General features: G+C 30.1%; 2 protein-coding genes across 6 annotated transcripts in view; one reads left to right on the top strand and one right to left on the bottom strand.

Moving 5' to 3' along the window:
• The window catches only part of LOC108568037 (insulin-like peptide receptor), a 44,913-nt gene extending 25,089 nt beyond the window's left edge, over positions 1–19,824 (bottom strand). Inside the window, exon 1 of one of the 3 annotated variants that reach the window (XM_017928887.1) lies at positions 19,436–19,824. In XM_017928887.1, the coding sequence (XP_017784376.1) occupies positions 19,436–19,792 (357 nt within the window). In that variant the 5' untranslated portion in view covers positions 19,793–19,824. Of the gene's footprint in view, positions 1–15,939; positions 16,564–19,435 lie in introns of those variants that run through there. The other 2 variants (XM_017928888.1, XM_017928886.1) reach the window with 2 other exon arrangements.
• The window catches only part of LOC108568038 (gephyrin), a 53,956-nt gene that overhangs the window by 27,764 nt on the left and 1,468 nt on the right, over positions 1–24,724 (top strand). The window contains exons 1-5 of one of the 3 annotated variants that reach the window (XM_017928891.1): positions 21,939–22,022; positions 23,217–23,226; positions 23,750–23,784; positions 23,840–24,360; positions 24,424–24,702. In XM_017928891.1, the coding sequence (XP_017784380.1) occupies positions 23,754–23,784; positions 23,840–24,360; positions 24,424–24,702 (831 nt within the window). In that variant the 5' untranslated portion in view covers positions 21,939–22,022; positions 23,217–23,226; positions 23,750–23,753. Of the gene's footprint in view, positions 1–21,926; positions 22,023–23,216; positions 23,227–23,749; positions 23,785–23,839; positions 24,361–24,423; positions 24,703–24,724 lie in introns of those variants that run through there. The other 2 variants (XM_017928889.1, XM_017928890.1) reach the window with 2 other exon arrangements.

Here is a 24,724-nt window from a genome sequence, read left to right as displayed (position 1 = left end):
TTAAGTCATCTGATTGTATAATCGTTCATACTTCATTAATTTCCTCCAAGAATTGCATTACACTATCAATTATATAATTATTTTTGAATAGGTATTTCCATTATCTTAATTGATGCACAACTAATGTATGCAAAGATTCGATTTGATTTGATAACACCATAGTTCGAAGTTCCTGTTCAAATTTGCTTTATTATAGACCATTCAGTCTAATAGCCTCGAACCAGACACATAATAATGATGTTATTATGCGAGTAATTTTCTGCAGTGCCAAAACATCAAAACAAGTTTATAACCATTCATATTTACTCTCTCTCACGCTCTTTATTTCCACTCATTCGCACGAGTTTTCTCCTATTTGCAACAACAATTTATTATTTAACGAAATTAAACGTTTTCAACTACAAGAAGCCATTAACATGCTTATATAATCTGCAAATTTTAAGCAAGCGATTTTCGACCCACTTGTAACTGTTCAATTTTCGTCTGCAGATACAAATATTAAAATTCTATAACAGTAATAATATATTTATTTATTGAAAATTATTTATTGTAATAAATTTTATTTTATAGTAATAAATTAAGGAAATTAATTAAAACAAAATTTGTTTGATTATAACTCCAAAAATGTTTAATTAAATATATTTAAGTCTTTAAAAACTACTTGGAAATAATTGCTTTCACTCTCTTCATATTCATTTCATAACATTCGGAAGTAGGGTGGATATTGTTTGCTGATGCAATTGAATTGCTTCGGGTAATTGCGTCTCTTATAACAACAGATTACGAAGTTCGCTTTTATTAGGTTAGGAAATTGGAAATTATTATTTTCCATTGATATCGGGTTTCTCGTGGATTCCATGAAAACATCAATATGTTTCGCCTGTTGATCCAGTTTAAACTGGAAAGTCGTTACGTAAAAAAATTAAAAAAAAAGAGTTTCACTGGATTTCACATCTTTTAACTTGATACTGCTTAAAACTTGATATTTTATAAGAAAATTCGTAAATGGCATGAAAACAACTAAATTAGTAGATTTAGTTACAAGCTTTTCATTTAATTGCATTTAATACGTGCTTCTTCAGTCACGCTTGTGTGCTTGTGTGTTGTTAAGACTCGTTATTCTGTTTCACTTGTTGCTCCAGTTTAAACTCGAAAGCTGTTTATGAAAAAAAATGAAAGAGTTGTAATCCTTCAAGTTTTTTTCGTAAAGGGCTTTATTCAAACATTTTTTTTAATCCTCTAATGTTACTTGATCTGTGTAAGTTTCTTTTTGAACTTTGCTTTTTCCACAATTTTGGAATTCTTTTTTTTTTATAATAATGAACTTTTTTTTAAATTTTTTTTTTAATTTTCTCAATTTAAGTAAATCCGGACTGATCGAAGCCGCACTATCCAAGGTATTAACTTTAGTACCAAATTAACAGTTGTTAACCTTACATCAAATTTTCATTAGTATCATTAAAAAAAAAATATATACAATGGAACCTCACTGAACGGGCATAATAAGAAAATGGAACTCTTTATCGCATATTACTTACATTACTTTATATGGGAAAAATTGTAAAAATCTGAAAATTTTGGAACAGATTATGCTCGTTAAACGAGGTTCCACTGTACAATAAATTGAATGCTGAGACTAAACATTAATGAATTATACTTAACAGATAACACAGCTATAATAAGACTAATTTATAATATTTTATATACAAAATAAACATAACAATAAACAATATATAATGATAAACAATCAAAAGGTTATCAATATAGGACATTCTGATATATATAAAGTATATTTATAAATTTGAGATCGATAATTCTTTTTTTCGAAAGATAAATGAATTTTGGAATTATTATTTATTGTATGATATGACTTCTAACAAAAATTCTTTTCACAGTTACGATTATTTCAGTACTTGATATATTTTTATAATGATTTCTAGGGCGACTAATAGCCGATTGTTTAAGTCACCCTACCCACGATTCCGTGGGCGCTGGTTCAAGACAGGCCCTTTGTAAGCTTGCTTGCAGCAATATGCCCATCGTTCATCATGAATGGACAGTCAAATAAAGGAGGTTGGTACCTTCAGCCAAATCGATGGACAATAACAGTGTTAAGGATAGCAGCAGATACACAGACAAAGGGAAAAGTGGAATCGCAGAACATCAATATATTGAAGTTAACCTGCAAGACGTTCGCCAACCAACAAATTACTGAAGAATATAATGGTAAAAACTTCCATTGGGAAGTTTACCAAAAATCAAATGACTACCGCCAATAGATTTAATATATATTCGCAGGAATAAGATTGTAAATTAAATAAGTATTGACAACTTCAGATTGTCTAAATCAGCGGTCCCCAACCTTTTTGACCTCACGGACCACTAAACTCTTAATATTGAATCTCGTGGACCTCCTAAACTCAAAATTTTTAATCCTGCAGACCACTACAAGGATTAAAAAAATAAGATATGAAATAGTATTTACATTGGGCCTTTTATAAAATTGCAAAAAATGGATTCAGAATATAAAATGGGAAAAAATATGAGCGGGGGCTGAGGACCACTGGTCTAAATGATAGAATTATTTGTCACTTTTCCATAAGAAAATAACTTACTTTTGCAGTACAAAATAATGTAAGAAAACCTATTTTGGAGAAAACAGAAAAAATAAACGTTTCTTACAAAATCTATAATTCACCGGAAAAGTCTTGCAGAGGATTTTCTTGACAGTTCATAAAGAAAGAGTTTTTCTTTATCGGCGCTACGTTGCAAGAGCTGAGGACGAGGAAGTCGCTGTAAATATTTTACGAACTCACTTATTCACCTGGTTTTACTGCGGACGATGCAGAAGCATCACCAATTACTTCTTCATTGCTCCCGTCCCCGTTTGTCAGACCATTTTATTTTCTTGCGGTTCCGAGAAGATCGAAGAAGAGGACAAGAGCCTCCTCCTCGTACACTTTCGCACTCGCAATATGATATAACGCATTTCCCGGTTTTAATTTGCATATTTACTGCCGCTCGTAATCGTAAAACATACAACAGTAAATAATAAAACGCCGTTTCCTCCTTGGAGGAATGCCTTCAATTCTTCTTCGACCGATGCTACAGAAGTTATATTTACGAATAGCTCACAGTTGTTATAACAACCGAATTCCGAGATTTCTCTTTCTCTATATTTAAACGCTTCGTTATTTCGACAATTCTGCCTACTTCCATTTTGCTTTTTTTTTGTTTCAATTGTAAAAAAACAAACATACGAATAAAAAAAATAGTAAATATACTTTGTTGCGTAACTTCGAACGCTTATTGTTTTTTTCTGCACTCCACGGCGCTTTTAATTAGCTGGTTACATGAAAATTCGCCAACGGCAACTAATTAAAATCAGTACATAAACGGATACAATAATATTTCATGCATATGTATGACAAAAAAAGCGAAAGTAATAAACGCTGTTTCGGATGTAGGAAACGTTCTGTTTCCGTTTAATATCCGTGCATGTGCGCGTATCCAGTAAAAAAAAAGATAATCCAAGTTACGGTTCAGTGAAATTCAGCGCGGTTCAGTAAACTTGAAAAATGTAAAAAAATAAATGCATGTGATATGTTTACGAAGTCCACTTGATTATTACAAATAAAAAAAGTGGTTGAAGTTTATTATCAATACAAGTGCAAACCAACATTACAGTAAAACCTCGTTTAACGCATGTGATGTTTTCCTAGATCAGTGATTCTCAAACTTTTTGGTCCGCGACCCCCTTTTGGACAAAAAAACAACCAGGATTAATCTGTCATTAATTTTTGAGACCCCCAAATATTTTACGCTACGCCCCTGGGAGTCACGAACTCCACTTTGAGAATCACTGTCCTATGTAGACTTAGAATAGACAGCTACATCGAATCGACGTTCATCGAGGAAGCGCTAAATGATGTTTTAGTGTATACAATTTATTATTTTTAATAATCAAGTTACACCTTTATTCAATTCTTTACAATTTGTATCTTAACCCAAACTCCAACAAAGAAAAAAAGTATTGATTTTATTTTGAAAATCCCTTCATTTATAATAATTAAGCCTATATTTTAATAACATCGCACTTTTATTTGCAAAAAAATACAAAAATAGGGTACTTCTAAAGCAAGTTTTTCAACATACAAAGTATGTTTGCATTTTTTTTACAAATCCACTTGATTGTAGACTGACAACGTAAGGGATTATCAATTATTTTTGTGAAACATCCAGTATTATCAAATTGTATACTCTCAGGGAGTGAAGGTTGCCTGTGCCGTGTCTTATTTGATCTAACTAAATAATGCCTTTCTATATATCTTGTAAACTCCAATTATTAGTTCTTCCGTGCATTCTTCAACTCCTCCCGATTGTAACGGACACTTTGACAATCTATTTTCTATAATGATTGCTGTTGCCCTAAAGCCCTTTTCGGTCGGAGTTTTCATCAAGTACATAGTAGATGTCTTTCTTTTATGGTTATATTATATAATTCTACATATTAAAAACAAATATACAACTACAAGTTTTAGCTAATTCACATGAGACTACCGAAAATTCTTGTAAATAATTTAGTTAATGTAATTTATTTCATATTCGCACAAAGCGATGAAAAGATAAAACAATCACTATTGAAACAGAAAACAAACAATTTGAACAAAGCTTATTTCATGTCATCACTACAAACCATCTTATTTGAAAAATTATTCATAATATTTAGTTGTTAGTACTAAAACATTTTCATAATTCTTTTATAAAAAGACCTCTTTGCTATTTTTTTAAGGTTTAAGTGTTTTTTTTTTGTAGATGTTATTCAAAATATTATATAATTTATTTGGCAAGTATAAGGTAGATTCAAAAAAATAATTATGAAACTATATGCATTTCGTTGTTGCGGCGAATCTAATTGGAGCGAAAAGGTCGTAGGGATTAGCGAATGAAATTTAATTATTTTTCAAATCCGGATTATCGGATTAACGGTATTTCAATTTCTACGTCACGCGGTGGCAACGGAAAGATAGAACAATTGATTTTGAAAGGAGAGAAAAACAAAGACCAATTCAATTTGATAACAACAAACAATTGACTCAATGGGAACGAAAAGAATAGATGCATTATTTTGCATTTCAACAATCCGTTAATATTAAGCAAAATAATAATAATAATAATTCCCGGAAAGAACGACCTATGATCAATAGCCCTTAACAGTTATATCATTATTGTATGATTTTTTTTATTGTTGCAATAAAGATTATTATAAATAATAACAATTGCGCAAACATAGATACGAATATGTTTGCATTGAGATAATGGCGTGTTTGCGCAAATTTCGCGTACAAATCACGCGGGGTCAACGCACGCGATTCGCGGAGCTTACGTAGCGAATTATTATTTTTATTACAATTCGCTTCATTTTCCATTGCGTGCACAAAAATAAAGCAGTCCACGTGAAAATACAAAATTCCCAAGAGCATTCACATGTAACTAACTTGATTATGTTTAACTGTCGGATAAAAGACCACATTTTTGATAAGCAAAAAGCTTGTAAGCATGTTGCAGTTAATTCAATCTTTTCCTATGATATGTTAAGATTTGAATACAAGATTAATAATTAAATTGTTGAATTATATTTGAAAGAAACGAAAGATTGAAATCTCGAGTAAATTGAAATTTAGTCATGAATTGAGGCGAACGCGCGTGGACGTGTTACGTAATGGATTCCGCCCAAATAATGAATAACCGAGAGCGAATTTGGTGAGCGAACTGCGGTAATGGTCAGTGGGAGGAAACGGCTCCAAATTAATCGCACGTAATGGAACTATTACACTTCACGCCAATAAATTCCGATAAGTGGACAATCCAAGATTGTTTGCTAGTTAATTAGTTACGGTTACGATCACCAATTTTGAAAGAAACACGCACAACAAACGTATTTATTTATAAACCGTATATTTCAAATGTAATTATTAATTTCATCCAAACGATTCACTTTGATTACTTCTCAAAGCAATGCTTTTTTTTAGAAATAATTGGTACAGATTATTAACAAACAAACAAACTTAATTTTAATTTAAATATTCTAAAAAAATTAGTACTCATTTTTATATATACATAAAAATATTTTGTCTTTCTTTATACAGTCAAGTCTCTTTTTGAGAAGTTTATTTTTCTATATAATGGGTGAAGTAAAAAGTTCTGAGCGTTTTGTCCCATACATCGAGCTTCTTCTTGGGACCAACCTTATGCAAAAGGATTCAAACGGTTTTCTGGCTTATCTTCAGTTCCTGACCATTACCAAAACGGAAGCGTTGGAACCAACGCTCTGGTATGCGAATACAAATTCGATAGTGTATTGAGTCCATAAACAACACATTTTTTGCCACCTGCTTTGCTTTTCCCATTGGTCGTAGTACTGAAGAATGTATCGAATTTTCTCTGTTTTTACTTCCTTTACTTTACTTAAACTGTGAAAGAATTTTTTTAAAGCGTTATGTCGCCTTTATGTCGCTGTATGGAATGACAAGATGCAACGTATACATCGTGAGATATTGCTCACTAAAGCCATCTAGAAAAACGCTCAAAACTTTTTACTTCACCGAATATTTTATTCACGATCCAGTCCAGAAACTTGACAAAATCGATTACTTGTATTATACGAAGTAGTTACTTCTATATTTAACAAGTGATACCTGATTTATTTGGAAAATAAAGAATAAATGCATTAATAACAAAATAAGACAGTTAAATAAACATTTTTTTACCTGAAAGTTATTATTGTCATCTCTTTTTAAATACTTAGATTTTATGTACACTCTGTAATTATAAACCAAACATGTCAGGGACGAAACATTAAATTCGTTAAGTGCTACTTTTGTTCATGACCTTATGTTGAAATAACCGACGGTTGCTGTTCAAAATTATCGATTTATTGTAGCCTATTTTGCAGTTTACCGCAGCAATTAATTACGAACTTTAAAACGAGAGAGGAAAACATTGAACATTTATTGTAAACATTTATGTGATCTTGTTGTATAAAGTAGACAAACAAATTACCAAACAAATTTGATTAATTGCATTTTATTTAATTACACTTGTAGATTATTTATATTTTCATAACAAATTTATTTATAATGAAAATAAGTGTAATATATGCTTCAATCTAATACAAAAATATTTAAACTAACTAAACGATCATTTTTATTTCCAGATTTTCAATAATAAATTGATTTCAATTGATATAAACAGACTTTTAGAAAGTATTGAATGAACGTGTTTTTTTTATGAAAAAGTCATTCAAAGCGAAGCAATAGCTTCGATATATTTTCTGTTGGAGATAAGCAGAAATAATAAATCCTCGACTCATATAATTTGCTTATTTATATTAAAGAAGCGTCGACTATAAATCAATTTTCATTACTTTCCAGGAAAATTGAAGTCTGTAGCTTCGATTGATTTATGAAAAATCCACTCCAAACATCACCGATATATTATTATTTTTTGTGTGCAACTCCTATTTATTGGTGTGACGCAAATCCTCGTAACGCACACGTTCTATATGGAATTAGTTCATGCTACGCCAAGGTTCTCCATCAATCTTATCGCATGCACACTTCCATAAAAAAATTGATGTTTTTTTGGCATTAATTGCCGTGAACATTCATGTACGAATTAATGCACCAACATCCACACTACATCAACAAGCGCATGATGAATTTGTTTGTTACATAATATTATCTAACTAATGTAATAATTTGGGTCATAATGACCTATTATCACAAAAGATATTGTTGTGTTAATTATTTTTAATATTATTGTTGTGAATCAAAATGTTTTTTTTTGTGGCTTATTATTAGTAGACAATTAGTAATAGAATTGAAACTGCTTATGAATTTTGAAAAAGTTTAAAAAATCACAATGTCAATTCTTTTCTTATATAATATTGAGTATTTTCGAAATAAACTTCATAAATTGAAGTTATTGAAACATTATTATTTTTCAAAGTATAAATATCGTGAAATAAAGTTCATTGAGTAAGTTTGGAAAATAATACAGAGGAATCTCGCTCAACGAGCAAAATCAATTGTAAGAAAAATGACTCGCTTAATAAGCGACGTTTTGCATAACGAGTGACGATGAAAAGAGAAGTCCCGGATTGCGCGCCTGCTACATCATTTTTAATACTTGTGTACACATATAAAGTGTATTTTTAGATAGGTTTCACTATACGAGTAAAAATCCGGAAAATTTGGAACGGACTAAACTTGTTAAGCTAGATTCCACCGTATATTATTTAAGAAAAGAATTGTTTCTTGAAAATGTGCATTTGATAAGATTGGTTTAGATAAGATCTAATTTATTCATTTAGTTTAGTGAAAAGAAAATTTAGATTAAATGCACGTAAAATATACACGAGAGTCGACACTAATTAGATCGAACGTACAGATCGAAATCAATTACTGTCAATATTCCATTAGTTCTTTCATGTTCATCAATTAACTTCAAGCTTCAAGTAAGTGACAATTAAGTGTAACTAGTTTAGATTTCATTTAAAAACCTTTTTTAAATGTTCATTGCACTATTGACAAATGACTTTTGCAAAGCATTTATTTTTTTTATAATTAATTATGTAAAATGGAAATATGTTTAATACTATAATTATGAAATGTTAAAATATATTCATCTTCATGTACTTTCTCTCTTTTAAAAATGTAGTGTAGCATGTCCTAACGTCGTATTGTGCTGCGCCCTTTAATTTAAGTTGTACCACATAAACCCTGGTTCTTTGAAAGCATCCTTTTGACAATCCTCTTACTTATTCCGTTTACACAAACCGTTGCAAATTGTGCTTTACAAAAGTATAGGCTTACAAAAAAAAACCTTAGATATAACGCATCTGTCACCCCCACACATTATCAAAGTAACTAATAAAACATCTGCCCATGTAACAATAAAATTCTAAATGCAAGATAATCTTGTAATCTAAAGATAATTCTTTGTTATATAAATGTTTCACAACATAAAATAGATTAGAAAATGTTATGTAATTGAACTTTTAAACAAATTGGATGTTCTTTGAGATTACTACTTCCGTAGGCTTTACGATCCGGTTATAGTATGGTACGGAAACGGATTTTTATATGGTTTTTAATAAAAATCCAATTTAGTAAATTCACCTTTTACAGCTTGAAATGATTGGAACCTCTGACTGCTCGTGAAACGAAAGAATTAAATTAACATTCTTCTTATTAGAACGAAAGTGGATAATAAATAGGTAAGTAATACAATGAAAGGATAATTTACAAAAAAAAAATACTAACAGAAAAAAGAAACATGTGTCCTGGACATTTGCAGCAAGAAGTAAAAAATTGCTTTATAAACTGCGAAAACCGTGCTGCATCCAGGTTTTATTTACGAGGTAAAACGGGAACCAGCAAATTGCATTCTCCGGCCTGAAGAGTAGAAAACATGAAGGTGAAAAAAATATCCATAAAAGTTCGCAGTACAATAGATCTCTCTCTCTCTTTCTGTCTCTCTTATTTATATTTTATTGCCGGTAAAACCACAGAAACCTACAAAAATTCAATCGAAATCTTATTTGTTTCGTGTTGAAAGAAGCGGGAGTTTGGAAGTCAACACAATTCAAGTTCAAACGATTATTCAATATACAACAATACGTTGCATAGTGCGGCTTCACTATAGTACGGTTTGAAGTGAAATATTCAAACGGTACTATATACAAATATTTTACAAAATAAATTCTAAAAAAAAATTAGCACATAAAATGATTTCGTATACATAATAAACCCGTTTTTCAAGTCACGTCTCTGTGCTGTTTATTTTAAAGACCTCGATTAGTGCGGATTCAAATAGTTCGAAAACAATTACCCTCACTATGCGAGGAATTAGAAGAAGTCGTCAACATCATGATTTGCGAATGCTCGTACCTATTTTTTTTGTCACTACCAAATGAGACGACAGAAATAAATGATGAACTAGAAATGAGACAACGAAATTAGAGGCAATTGATAGAAATTGAAGTTTGTTTTTCCTTCAGCTTTGTTAGATATTAATAATAAGTGGTCTAAAACGAACAGAAGAAACCGGATAATTGCATAGTATTTTTATTTTTTTTTTCTTGATTAAATTCACTTAATTTTAATTAACATTTTTCAACGTTGTTCCAGACTAATCATTTTTAATTTACTAATTATATAAAGAGGAATATAATCGCTACTTTTTAAAAACTCATCTCATCTAAATCATTTAAGATTTACTCAGACATTCTTACAGTTTGAAGATCTTCGAAATTAGTTTAATCACAATCATCACATTTATTTTTAATATCAGTTTTACTAGATACAAATAGTAATTTTCATATATAAAACAGGTCTATTTTATATATGAAAATCAGAAGTAAAATCTTTAAAAAAAGCAGTTGTTGGATCAATAGAATAAATAAATAGGTTTATTATTAGTATCGTCCTCCCACTTGCATTGATTCAAAAAACGTGTTTGCTTCAATTTCAAGTGGGTTCGTTTTTCTTCGGCCTGGAGGAAACCTCAAAAGCTTTTCCCAAACTTCGGGCTTGTTTTTGTTGTTCCTTTCAGCTTATTTTCGAATATAAAGCAAACAATCTATAGATGAATTATTAACTCTGTGCCAAAAACGAAGCCACTTTAATCCAAGCTGACTTTAATCAAATGCAAATGTTTACGCTCACGCACTTTGCGGTTTCAATTCCCCTTTATTTATTTACGTTCATACCGGATGAACGAAATCATCGCACCAAACTATTTGATACTTCATGTCCTCCTTCCCACCTCAAACTTCTAAACTTTATAAAATTGATTACGTAATAGTTATACATTGCCACGAATTAAGTATACACAATCACAGCTCTTGCAAATAATAACAATACTATCAAAACAAAGTTCGATACAGATAGTTCATTCACCGCAAAATAAATTATTACAATTAAACAAACTTAAATTAAAATAATTCCTTTACAACCTGTAGTTCTCGCTCAGACGACCTAGGCATAACCACCTTCCTTAACACCTTAAAACCAATATTTCTGCTTCCAATCGTTCACGACTCAATCCAACACTACCAATAACCAAAACCTTACCCTTAACCTTAGCAAGTTAGCCACCCTTAGAATATATAGATTTAATATTAATGTAAGATTATGCTATAAATAAAGTTGAGTTAAAGTGAAGAAAAGAAGTGAAACATAAATCTAGTTTATATGTAAAAAAACAACTCACTCATCGTTATTTACACTTTGTTAATATATTAAATTAAGCAGTTCTAATTGGTATGTATACTAAGCGTTTCAATTGGTTTAAATAAATTAGATTCTACAAAAGTTAATTAGTTAAATTCTAAATTATAACAGTGGTTGTGAAAGGTGGCAACAATGAAGTTGGAGAGGAAGCTTAGCTCGGAGGAGTAAAGCATGTAGTATTAGTAGTTAAGCAGTAGTTTAAGTGGCATTAAGTAGTTGCAGAGAGTCTTAAGTTACCATCGAGAAGAATAGTTTAAGTAATATAGTATAAGCGATGTATGTAAGATGTAGTTAATAAACATCATCTTTGAACCCCCAACGATTTCTTCCATTTCATCCGCGCCACTTAGTACTTCGTCCAAAACACTTATTAATTAGTCAGATTAGATAAAGATAAGTAAATAGGTTTATTTTCATTTCAATTAAAAACTAATATTTTATTATCATAAAACTAATATTTTTCAAATTTTAAGCAAAATTATGGATTCGTGTTTGGAATTATATTAAAATTTATTTTGCTGATTTTTACAAAAAGATACATAAAATGTAAATGTGATATTTTAATTTTAATTAATAACATTTAATTACAATTTAGTCTTGTTGCATGTAATAAATAATAAATGAAATTATTTACAGTTAATCAATAATGAATTAATTTCGAATACAACTCTCTTTTTTTTAAATACTGAAAAGAGAATTATGATATTAAATTCGAATTTAATTAATTAAAATTTTAACGGTTTTCGTTTATTAATATAAACGAATCATAAAGTAAATAAATTATAATCTAATAATCCATGGATTTGAAAGCAACGAAACCGGATACAAAACTTGTTCGAAGCGTGTGAACTTTTCATGTGCTTCGTTAATTCCATCACGACTAAACTTCCATAAATAACTTTAACTTCTAAAAAAATTAGTGTGAACGTTAACTCATGGAATGTAAATAGCATTCTTTTTATTTCTTAATTTGTTCGTTATTTCTACGACTGAAAAAATACCTAGAAATGTTAGAATTTCTTATAAGGAAGTTTGTTGTTTGCGTGCGTACACGTTGTTGGAATCTTACAATTCGGAGAATGAGAAACACGATGTTAAAAAAAAAGAGATAGAGAGTGAAAGGAACCCAAATTATTATTTGTCTTACACGTGTTCATAACATATCCGCACCTGTTTGGGATGGAGTCAAACTGTCTGCCAGAATTTAATCATCGTTTCTATATACAGTAGATCCTCGCTTAACGAGTTTAATTTGTTCCGAAATTTCCGAATTTTTACTCGTATAGTGAAACATATTCAAAAATATACATAATATGTGTACAGAAGTTTTAAAAATGATGTAACAGGCTCGTAATTCGGGACTTCTCTACTCATCGTCACTCGTTAAGCGAGTCATTTTTCATACAATTCATTTTGTTCGCTTAGCAAAATGCTCGTTATGCGAGGTGCTCGTTAAGCAAGGTTCCACTGTACTTTGTTATTGCAATTCGAAGTAGTAAAAAATATATAAACAACACATTAATAAATTAATTTTATTAAAAATGTTTTTTTGTTAAGAACTTTAAATGATTAACAATCAATATATTTTTTAAAATATTAATTATTCAAAAATGATAATTAATATTAGAATATTTCTAATTATAATTGATTAATAAATAATCAAAAAAAACTACATTCCAGCTTAAAATGTAGTCAATATGAATATTGAATATATTTAGAGAAATCAGTCGACTAATGGATTTAAATTATTCACTTAATCTACCATTTTTATACCTTTACTAGAAACGTCGTAAATACGTATTTATCAGGAATAACCACGACCGTAATGCAATAAATAATAGATGAGGTGGATATTTTGGAGAACAGCTTTGGTCTAGTGAATGATGATGCGATGGGAAAACGAGAAGCACAACAGCTTTCACAATGAAATATGCATACAGCTTATATTGGCAGTTTGTTTTGACGCTTTTGAATCGGATCCGTGCACGTGCACAGAAAAAAACGTGTTATTGTTTTCGTTCAAAGTTTACAAAAACCAATTATTGATGAAAAAATGCAGGATTACACGTAGATTAAGCCACTTCAATTAAAACAGGGAGTGCTATTCATTAAGTACAAAGGTAAGTATTTTATGAATGTTTAATACATGTGTAATTGTCGCAAACTTGAAATGTGCTTCGATCGAGAGTCGCGATATTTTCGCATTTGTTTCCGGTCAAGGAGAGTTATATTAATAGATTGGCCAATAAATCGATTGTGTGTACTTCAGTTGGTCACCAAGGCGCGTAGTAATAACAAGTGGGTTTCAGTCCACTTGTTACATCAACCTACCATCTTCCAAGTAAATTCAATAAAAAACATACATCCATTAACAATTATTATACAGCCATAACTCACATAGTTATGGCTTAGATCAGTGCAGATTCATAGAAGTCGGGTTTTAAAATTACAAATAAACTAAATTTTATTTGAGGAAAATAAAAATAAATTGTGAAAAATGAGTAAACGAAGTTATTCTTTATATATAAATGATCGATTTTTTTCCTTAACTCAGTTAAATCTCTTTCTATGCTGGGTTGAAGTGCTCAATTAGTCCTGTTTCAAAACAGTGCGGAACCAATCACACGCCCTATGCGAGGTATTGCTGTACTTCATAAAACATATATTTAAGGACAAAAAACATACATCCATTAACAATATTCAAAATTATTATACAGCAACAACTCACATAGTTGCGGCTTATATCAGTCCGGATTCATAGAAATCAGGTTTTAAAATTTCAAATAAACTAAATTATAAATGAGCAAAATAAATTGTGAAAAATGAGTAAAAAAAATATATACATAAATGATCAATTTTTTTTCCATTAATTTAATCAAATCTCTTTTTATTCTAAAGTGCTCCATTATTCCTCTTACAAACTGTGCGGAACCGATTACATGCTGTACTTTATAAAATAAACATTTTAAGACATAAAACCACCACGATTTTTTTTTAATAGCACAAATTTTCCTTACCTCAAATTCAAAATTAAACTCATTATTTTTCTATTAAACTATAATGATATTATTATACTTTATACTATCCACTTTTTAGGACATGTAATTGAGGCGATTTTTAATTATTTTTGCATTAGTTCAAATTGAAAATATTTATTTTCGAATTAAATATATATAATATATTAGATTTTTTTATATTATTATAATTAATTTTATAATAAAAATATTTAATTAATTTTGCTGCGTTATTTCCTCATCCCAATATTTTATTTATTTGTCTTCAGTTCCATGGATATTTCAAATACCAAATTCATCTTTTTCCAATAATATCACTTTCAGTCGAAAACCTTATCAATTATTCGCTTAGGTTTGCTTTACCCAAACTGTTGCATGTTTCATTCATTCTTTAAAAAATTAAAAAACAATTATATGATACAAACATTCTAATATTTAAATTTGTCGAAAAAATCGAAAAATTACAGAAATGACTAAATTTTCCTTCACTTCATTTCTTTATAGTTTCTTTTTCAATACAATCCCATCTTTATTATAATCCAGTAAAACCAAATTTCAAATATTTTTTATAAAAAAACTTATCATTTCTACATGTCTTGAATCGCTTTACCTGAAATATATTTTATTTTGAATTACTTTACAAAATGAAATCATTTATTTAAAAATTTAAAAAATATTTTCGCATTACATTTTGATTTAATACAACTAAAATTTAATTTAAGTGATTAAGATTAATTTATTCTTAAATTGTTGATATAATATAATTAATATTCATAGAGCAAAGTTTGATTGTAAAATAAATGAAGTCAGTTGAAGTATACTTTGATGTAATATCTTGATTTACGATAGTTATGATAGTGATATTACATGAATAATTTAATTAGTTTTGTTTTCAATGAAAATAATACATATTTTCGAAACCATAGTAGCTTTTGTTGACCTTTGTGGTTCGAGGTTACTACCTGAAAATGAATTATCCGATGTTATCTCATCTGGTACATCTTTGGTCCAGAAAGATTACATCGAAAAACGTTTATTTTTGAGTTAGGTATACTTTACTGTCGGTTGGATAATCTAATCTAAACAGTATTCACGTCACAGTTCATTTGATGGTAAAAGGCGCCACCCGGCTTTGAACTGTTTGATGGAATGATAATGCTGCATTGAAAACAGTCGATGTATCAACAAACATAATGGGAATAGTATATGGAATTTGTTTTGCTACCGTAGAATAGTAAACGTGCGAACGATTTTCCCATTCAGCAGTCTGACCTTTTAGGTTCAATGCTGCTGTACGTAACCGATATGAGTAAATAATAACAAATACGAATGAAACAGGTTATATAGTTCTTGTTGATGAATCAATCTTGTTGCAGCACCTATGAATGGGCTTGTTTTTGTTTTGAGTTTGGGGAATCTCAAGACGAAAGCACATGCGTTCGTTTTTAAGAGGGAGACGAACGTGTCGCACGCGGCGTTCTAAATTTGTAGTAAGGATTGGATATATTTCCACGATCTTCACGAGAGAGACCCTGACCCAATAACAGCAATGCGCAAAAAAACTTTCTTTCTAAATTAAGTTTTGGATTTTTGGATATATTGAATGTGTTTGATGGTTCTCTGTTTACCTCGCGCAGATCCGGTACATCTTGTAGGATGAAGGCATAGTTCGTGAGTAGCTGCCTCCCTCGTATAGCACGCAGATTTGGAAATAGTTTGCCGACACTCGTGAGGCCGGAGACTCTGAAGATGAGGAACAACTGCTCAACTTCGATCAGATCAGGGAAGCTGTATTGGTCAAATTCTTCGGCTGTGGTGTTTTCCAGCAGGACGATCACCAGGTTCTCGGTGATGATGGTGCATCCTGCCAGATCCTTTTCCATCTTGGTCAGGTTATTCTGGATCCGGACGTTCGTGCATATTCTGCATTCCGCCGGACTCAGCAATAGGAACCACACTATATAATAAAGATACTTGGGCAACATTGTTTCGTTTTTCGGAAGTCACAGGGACGCGGCGCGCACATGCTCACAGTCACAACTTCGGCGCTCAACTAAAGTACAAGACGAATCGGAGGCGAGCGCATTGCGCGGTCTTCGAACGCGTGCGCACCGCAAACTCTTATCAACGCTATCACCTCACCTCACGAAGAACAACAAGCATCTGCATCACAATTTAACACCAATTTCGATCCTGAACACTTTCCTTAATTACAAAAATATTACACTTAAAGTACACGGCAATTGTGCAATCCCTGCCAAAATACTTATCTTATACAATTGTTCTAACTTTGAGGAAACAATTTCACTAAATTAATTTAAACTCGGATAACTACACGTACTTGCTCAATTCAAATACTTAAAGACGATTTAAATCACCACAAAACACAAAACTTGACATATATTAGTTAAAAGTTGGCGACAATGCATAAATAATAATATTTATTAGTTACAATTACAAAGGGCAATGGACCTAAGACTTTTCGCCCAGAGACACAAAAAACATAAATTGTCACAATAAATCATATAAATAAAATGCATTCTGATAATAAAAGTAAGACGTACATATATGTAAGTATAAAAAAGATGAAATTATAAATTAAACCAAATAAAAGTAAATTTTCTCAAAATGAATTCAAAAAAATGAAACAAGAACTAAACTAAAAGACTTTTTTTCAACAAAAACAATGAAGACTTTTGTAAAATTATGTAATCTTTCAACACTAATCCTCGCTGTCAGATATGAGTCGCCTAACTCGTCTTCTTTTAATGGGCAAAATGTCTTCATCACTTAGTTCATCTTCACATTGGTTTTCGATTGTAGCTTTTTTTCTAACTCCACTCAAACCTCTCTATAGGGATCTAAGCAATTTCTTAACTCTCTTTTAAACTTTGCGCTGAACACCGTTGAACGATCAGTTTGAATGAAATGAAGTTCTAATTCTTTAGCCAAATTTAGCCCTTTTTTCACATCTTGTAAATCGAGATTTGGACCCATTCGTTTTCCTTATTTTCGTTTACCAATGCATTTGAGGTGGATGCATCAATTAATTCCATCAGTTCTTCCTCATCTAAAGTTACTTCCCCGAGTTCTCTTACATCCTGATGGTTTACAGCAAATTCTTCATCGCTTAAACGAGAAGCAATGTTTACTATTTCTGTAACTGGGAGTGAAATTGTAGAATCATCTTTTATTACTTGAACCATTTGAGGTAAAAGAGGTTTCCAACACGAATTAAGCGTTGATGGTTTAATTTTCGCGCAAGCCGATGACACGGTTCTAATACAATCAAGATAAGCTGGCATGTTTATATAAACATATTGTTTATGTATCTCGGCAGTGCGTTTGCGTCGAAAATAAAACTTATATTAAAATCTCTTACAATATCTAGTTACTAGAGTCATTCATAGGCTGCGCGGAAGGAACTTATGGATGCTGTTGAATGGAAAACGCGTTCTGAGAGTACCGCGTTATAAGAGGGTTGACTGTAATAACAATTAATAATCTAATTGTATTTGAGATTATTGCATAATGTTAAGGTTTATTATGGATAATTCAACAAAATCAAGTAAATTAATAATAATTTATTGTTATTAATAATAAAAGTGTAGCACAAGGTAACTACACTCCGAAATAATTTAAAAATATTATTGTAAAAATTTCCGATATAGTCGAGATTTCGAACGTCGGGATTTCAATAGACGGTCTTTCGGTTGGGATATAGACTCGTTAACTATGTGGTTATATATTGTTATTGACCAGTGAATTCTGTTGTCCTGTTGCATAAATATTTTTACATTTATTTTATATTAGAAATAAATTTACGAAATTTACTTTGATAACAAACAAACATCGCATTATCATTTAATTCCACTTGTAATCCTTAATAAACTCAAATATTTTATAAGTTTGATAGCATTTCTGAAGAGACAAATACAACACTCACTTAATTAACTTACTAATCAAATATGGAATAGCGCGGATAGTTTTAATTAATCAGCAGTAATCATAAGTTGATAAACGTGTTTAAATAAGTTTCAATTCCATAATCCCAAAGTGTTGCTCGTAGTGTTCTTATGTAAATTATTCCCATTACTAAAGTAATTTTCTCCAATTTTCGTGAATTTGTGAATAAAATATGGTTTCTATTATTGCACAGCTTTTAAATAATTTGTTGTTGATGATTAATGTATTTTATTTTATAAATAATTTATTTTGTCATTTTTATCTAATGTATTTCGATTTTGTTTTATAAATTTTGATAAGTAATTTATTTTGTCATTTTTCACCAATTTGTAAATGCTTAATGTCCAGCAATATATCGCTTAGTGCGGGTAATTTGTTCTGGTCTATTTGATACCTTATAAATATCAAAACCGATCTTTTATGTATACGAAAATAATTGTATGTACTTTATTTAGAATTTATTTTTCTTTTTCTCAAATTTTATTTGTAAACTGACAGAATCTGCACTCATCGAAACCGCAGCATGCGAAATATTTCTAAATTTCTATATTGTTATATATTTATTTATTAACTTTATTTTATTTATTTTTCATATGAATTATTATTTTTTATCTATTTTTATTTACACTTTTAATTATTTTTTTCAAATCCGTACTCTTAACTGGTCTCGTAATAGGGGAGCAATAATCATGCTTCTTCTGAAGGTCCACATAATTTCACCGATAATGTGCTTTTATCAAGAAAAGGTCTTTATGACCAGCGATAAAAACTTGTTTGCTGCTTCCAATGATACACTTTCAAGAAATATTAAACTCGAGGAATATAAAGATCACTCTCATAAAAAAGACATACGTTTTCAAACATAAATTTTATGATTTATATTTTTCAAGTATAACAAAACTTTGTTTTTTTCCTACTAATTGAAATAATTGAATTCATTTTTTTGTCATGATAATTGCAATCAATTTATTTCTAAAATTGCATTATTATTTTTTGAGTTTTTGTATATTTCTTTAAAATAATTTAATATAAATAAATTATGTGCTTTACAAATATGGAATATCGCATATAGTTTTTATCTTTCAGTCTTATTAAACTATTTTTTTAAATAATTATTTTATATTTCAATCAAAGTATTTCATATTGTGTATAACAAACCTGTTTAAGTTGCGGTAAGGTGTGCAGCACGACGGAGTAGTTGTCCAAGAGGATTTTACCTCTGATCACGGCTAAATTCGGTAGAAGCGCGCCAAGATTTGTCAGTCCCTTCACGTTAAATACCAGCAGCATCCCTGCGACCTCGCGCAATTCGGGGAAGCTGACGTTTCTGAAATCCTCCTCATTGGTGAACTCCATCAGACTGATCAACAGGTAACCCATGACCAGTTCGCATCCTCCCAGCTCCTTTCGCAGATGCTCTATGTTGTTCCTGCCGTCGACGTCTATGCAGATCCTGCATCGTCCTGCTGGTATTAACAGAGAGACGCAGACAAGGATAAAACGTAACCGCATCATCTGACCATGCAACCGTTTTTAATGAGCCTCTCCGCCTTTCGCCAGATCATTTTATACAGATCTCAAGTCGCACGATCATCATCGTCAAATCAGGTGGTTTCTGATTCAATTTCGCAGGGTCAATTGGTGTTAAATCAACTTATAACTCTTAATTAATAATCATCATTTCCATCTATGCAGATACCACAGTTCCGTACGTAAAGTTCACATCATTTCCAACATAAAATTGTAAATTGAAACATATATAAATATTAAATATATATTTTGACAAAAATGTTATTATCAAAATTGAAATATTGCATATTTTTAACAATTTATTTACTAAAAAAGTTACAAAAATCATATTTAAATATTTCACTTAAAATTCAATTCTTGTAAATAAAAACAAAAACATTTTTTTAAAGAATTCAATATCATTTCTGATTTATTTTTGTAGTTATTTTGTCATGTAATAATAATGATAATATTTATTGAAACAGTAAAATTACAAAATAAAAACTCAATACAATAATATAAAGATCATAAATCAATAGGCCATAGGTTTTGTCATGTAATGATGTAATTTCTATATAAAATTGTAATTTTCATACAGAAATATTATAAAATATTTAGAGTATTCAAAATTAAAAGCCCAAATTTACTTTCCATGTTATGTATTTATAACATATTATTCAAATATTTATTTCAATAGTTTATTCAAGGTACAAATCAACATTTTCTTTTTTGTTTTAGAAACACAAATATTTCAATATTTAGAATATTCTAGATATCAATCAAAATTTTCTATGCATTTTAGAAACACAAATATACAAACATTTATAGTATTGAAGGTACAAATAAATCAGAATTTTCTTTCATTTTAGAAATACAAATATTAAAATATTTAAAGTATTCAAAATTAAAGTCTAACATTTACTTCCATGATAGAAACACACAAAAAAACAAATATTTAGAGTATTCAAGGTATTAATCAACATTTTCTTTTCCGTTTTAGAAACACAAATATACAAACATTTACAGTATTCAAGGTACAAATAAATCATAATTTTCTTTTCATTTTAGTAACACAAATATTTAGAGTATTCAAAATTAAAAGCCAAAATTTACTTTCCATGTTAGAAACACAAAAATTCAAATATTTAGAGTATTCAATTGCAAAAAAAAAATATTTTTCGTTTTAGAAACACAAATATTTCAATCTTTAGAATATTCTAGATACAAAACAAAATTTTCTATGCATTTTAGAAACACAAATATACAAACATATATAGTATTCAAGGTAAAAATAAATCATAATTTTCTTTTTCGTTTTAGAAACACAAATATTCAAATATTTAGAGTATTCGGGGTGCGACGGCCTAAGGCGCATCAAACGTGAGGGCACATAACGCCAAATAGTATGTTTCTTTGGGGGGATGGTCGAAAATGAAATATGTTACCCATTTGATTTCTAGAGGCAGGGTGCAAATTAGATATTGGCTAAATATCGCTTCAATTTCATTACAGATGCAAATCAAAATTGTCTTGCCATTTTTGAAACAATTATTCAAATATGTTAAGTTTTCAAAACAAAAACCAAATTTTCTATTTTAGGAACGTTGCAGCATTTTTAAATTAATTTTTTGTGCTTTAAAAATTGATATACACAGATTGAATCCTTCTGTTTCTCATATATTTGAACTATCAATCCGACTCATGTTACTAACTTTTTTTAACTTGTTTTCTTTGAAACTATATCATAAATTTACTTTAATCCTTAAAGTATTTAGTGGTATGCTTTCTTAAAACAGGATTGATGATACTGTTTTTCTTTAAAAAAAAAATGCATCTAGATCCACATAATCTCATTGATAATGTGATTTTTTATCACAGAAACGTTAACTCTTTGCAGCCGGCAATAAATATTTCTCCAGTTGCATTTGGTTTCAGATACCAGCAATAACTAAATAATAATAATATACAGATTTATCCTATAAATATTTCTGTTTGTATAACATTATTGATTAAATAAATATTGATCTTAGTAGCAAATAATTCAGTTACGTGATGCAGGAATATTGACACACAATTACATAATTAATGTATGCCACCAGTTGAGCATATTGCGTGCTTAAAGTTATCTTATGCAATGCATAATTGTGTTCCAACAGACAGTAACAAGGTTATGTTAGTAACAGTAGAAACAAGAAGTGTTCAGTTTGAGAGTCATCTTTGGTCATCTTATCGAAAGGTAAGCGATGGACAGTATAACCGAAATTAATAATATTTTGTCTTTGAATTTCAATGAAAATTGTGTTTCTATCGCATATTTTTACTGTAAATAATAAATAAAATATAAATGGATTTATCAAACCAATGTTTTTTTTTGTAAATTTTGAATTTTTTATACGTTGCGAAAATATAAATTACAATATAGATAGCAGATGGTTAAAATTAAACTCAATGAATATTTGTAAATAAATAAATACAATAAATTACAGAAATTTTATAATTTTTTCTTGAAATGTTATTTAAAACTTGAGAAAAACGTTGCATAATAAATGACTTTAAACGGAAAATTACCAAGAGATTGTCATATCTCATATTCATAAAATATTTATTTTTTTTATATAGAAATGAAACGTGAAATTATTTTTAATTGTAATTTTACAAAAAAAATACGCTCATTATAAGTAATGAGTTGTGTTGTGATTATTAAAAATAATCATTGTAGATTTTTTTTTAACTATTGTTGGAAAGGTAAATTCTGTGCTATTTTTTAGATTTTAAAAGTAAATTAATATAACTTATATTTACTTTGTAGTTGATATGTCTGAAAAAAGTATTTGAATCAAAGTGTTCATACAAATAATGCACTCGTATCTCAAGTGCTCTCGATTAAAGTTAATTAAAGTCGGATTTGAGTGCTTGTATTACAATGTTAGATAAAATATGTTTGTTGTGAATTATTTTTTATTATTATTTTTCTGTTTATTCGATAATTAAAGTTGCAGATCAAGCAAGATGAAACTATTTTATAAACTGTAAAACTCTTAACTATAGTGTATGTAATAATATATTTAACAAAGAGCTGATTCATGTTCTAATTGATATTTCCAATAACGCGAATTCCGGGCTATAATTTGCATAGACAGAAACGTTGCGATTGAATTTCGGAATGGAATAATTATAGTGGACAAGTTGTAGCACCAATTCGGATATAAAATAATCCTTGAATTTGATGCGCTCATTACATAACATTGTGTTACTGTAACAATAAATTCTAATGATAATTTGTAGTGATGTTTCACAAAAATTAGAACACATAATAATTCTTCTATATTGCACTTTTATTAAAAGCGTACGAATTGGACGATTGTATGTAACGTCCGTCAATTTGACATGAGCTGTTTTGTATCTATTTTCATCTTCTCGTTTGTTGCAGCAACAGAAATGTATGAATCCGATAGGAATAAATTGTATTGGGAAATGTCGGAATTACCGCGACAGGAATCCCTTCAATTCCAAACCTGTTCTCAGTTTCCTTTTCCCCTGTCTTCGTAAATCAACAACATTGCATTTCATATGACAATCTCATATATTTTCATGACATGAAAGAAAAGTTTTGTATACAAAGTACTTTAAATTTTAGTTTAAATAATGAAAAAATTAAAATACAAAGATAAACGTGTAAGAATAATTTCAATAATTTGGATAACAATAATTCTTTTAATAAATTTCAATTAAACTATTCAATTATATTTTCGAAAATCATTAAGTTTATGAATTCTAACAAAAATTGGAATGAAATTTTGAAAATCAATCAATAAAAAAGTATTTTACTTAAATTTGAGTTCAGCGATTCACGAAAAAAATCCTGAATTTGTGATAATATTTATCTCTCTCTCGAGAAACAAAAAATTAAATTGAATGTACAAAAATTATTGAATATTCTAGTATTGTACTTTAAAATTGCAGCACGATGCCTTCTCTTACGTTCACCGTTGTAACCGGTAAGATAATGAAAAAGTTAATGAGATTAACGTGTCTAATTATATTGTTGATTAGTAAGCGACAGTTGTTCGAGAGGAGAGTGTCACGATAAATCGGGGCCGAAGCTCTTGGATCTCGTAGAAAAATATTTTCCGAATAGTCGGACCCATGCAGATATCGTTTCCGATGATCAGGTTGCCATTGAAACCTGCTTGAAGTACTGGAGCGAGAGAAGCGATATCATCATCACGACAGGTGGAACGGGGGTGTCGCCGCGAGATGTTACACCAGATGCCACTTTAGCGGTGATCGACAGGGAAGTGCCCGGAATATCGCAGACCTTGCTGATCAAGAGCTTAGAAGTTACTGATATGGCTATGCTATCGAGGTCGGTGTGCGGAATCCGAGGTAAAACGTTGATCGTGAACTTCCCTGGAAGCGCGAAAGCCGCATGCGAGTGCTTCGACTTCGTGCAAACTGTCTTTCAGCACGCCGTCGATTTGATCCACGATAAATTAGGGAATGTTAAAAAAACGCACGCGTCTCTCCATCAAAATCAATCGGTCAAAGTTGAAGTCGGCGTACCAAAGAGCAAAGTAGTTAACAAGCAAATCAGTTTGAATACTTTTTTTTAATTGAATTTGGTTCATGTTCAATAGGTGTTTATACCTAGATCGGCCCACAGAAATCGCACATCTCCTTACAAAATGATTGAAGTAGAAGAAGCCATTAATCTCATACGGGATTCTTTTCGGTTGGATGATAAGTATGAATTGGTAGATTTAGAAAATGCTTGGGGCGCAATTCTTGGTGAGAACGTTAGCTCCGTAGATTCTTTGCCACCATTCCCTGCATCCACCAAAGATGGTTACGCTGTAATTGCTGCGGATGGTGCAGGTGTCAGAGAAGTTGTGAATTCAGTAGCGGCCGGAGATCAGGTATTTAGCATCAAAAATTTCA

This window comes from Nicrophorus vespilloides, unplaced genomic scaffold (genome assembly GCF_001412225.1).
Source record: "Nicrophorus vespilloides isolate i.1.1-1 unplaced genomic scaffold, Nicve_v1.0, whole genome shotgun sequence".
Lineage (NCBI taxonomy): Eukaryota > Metazoa > Arthropoda > Insecta > Coleoptera > Silphidae > Nicrophorus > Nicrophorus vespilloides.
This window is presented reverse-complemented; position numbering and strand designations above follow the sequence as displayed.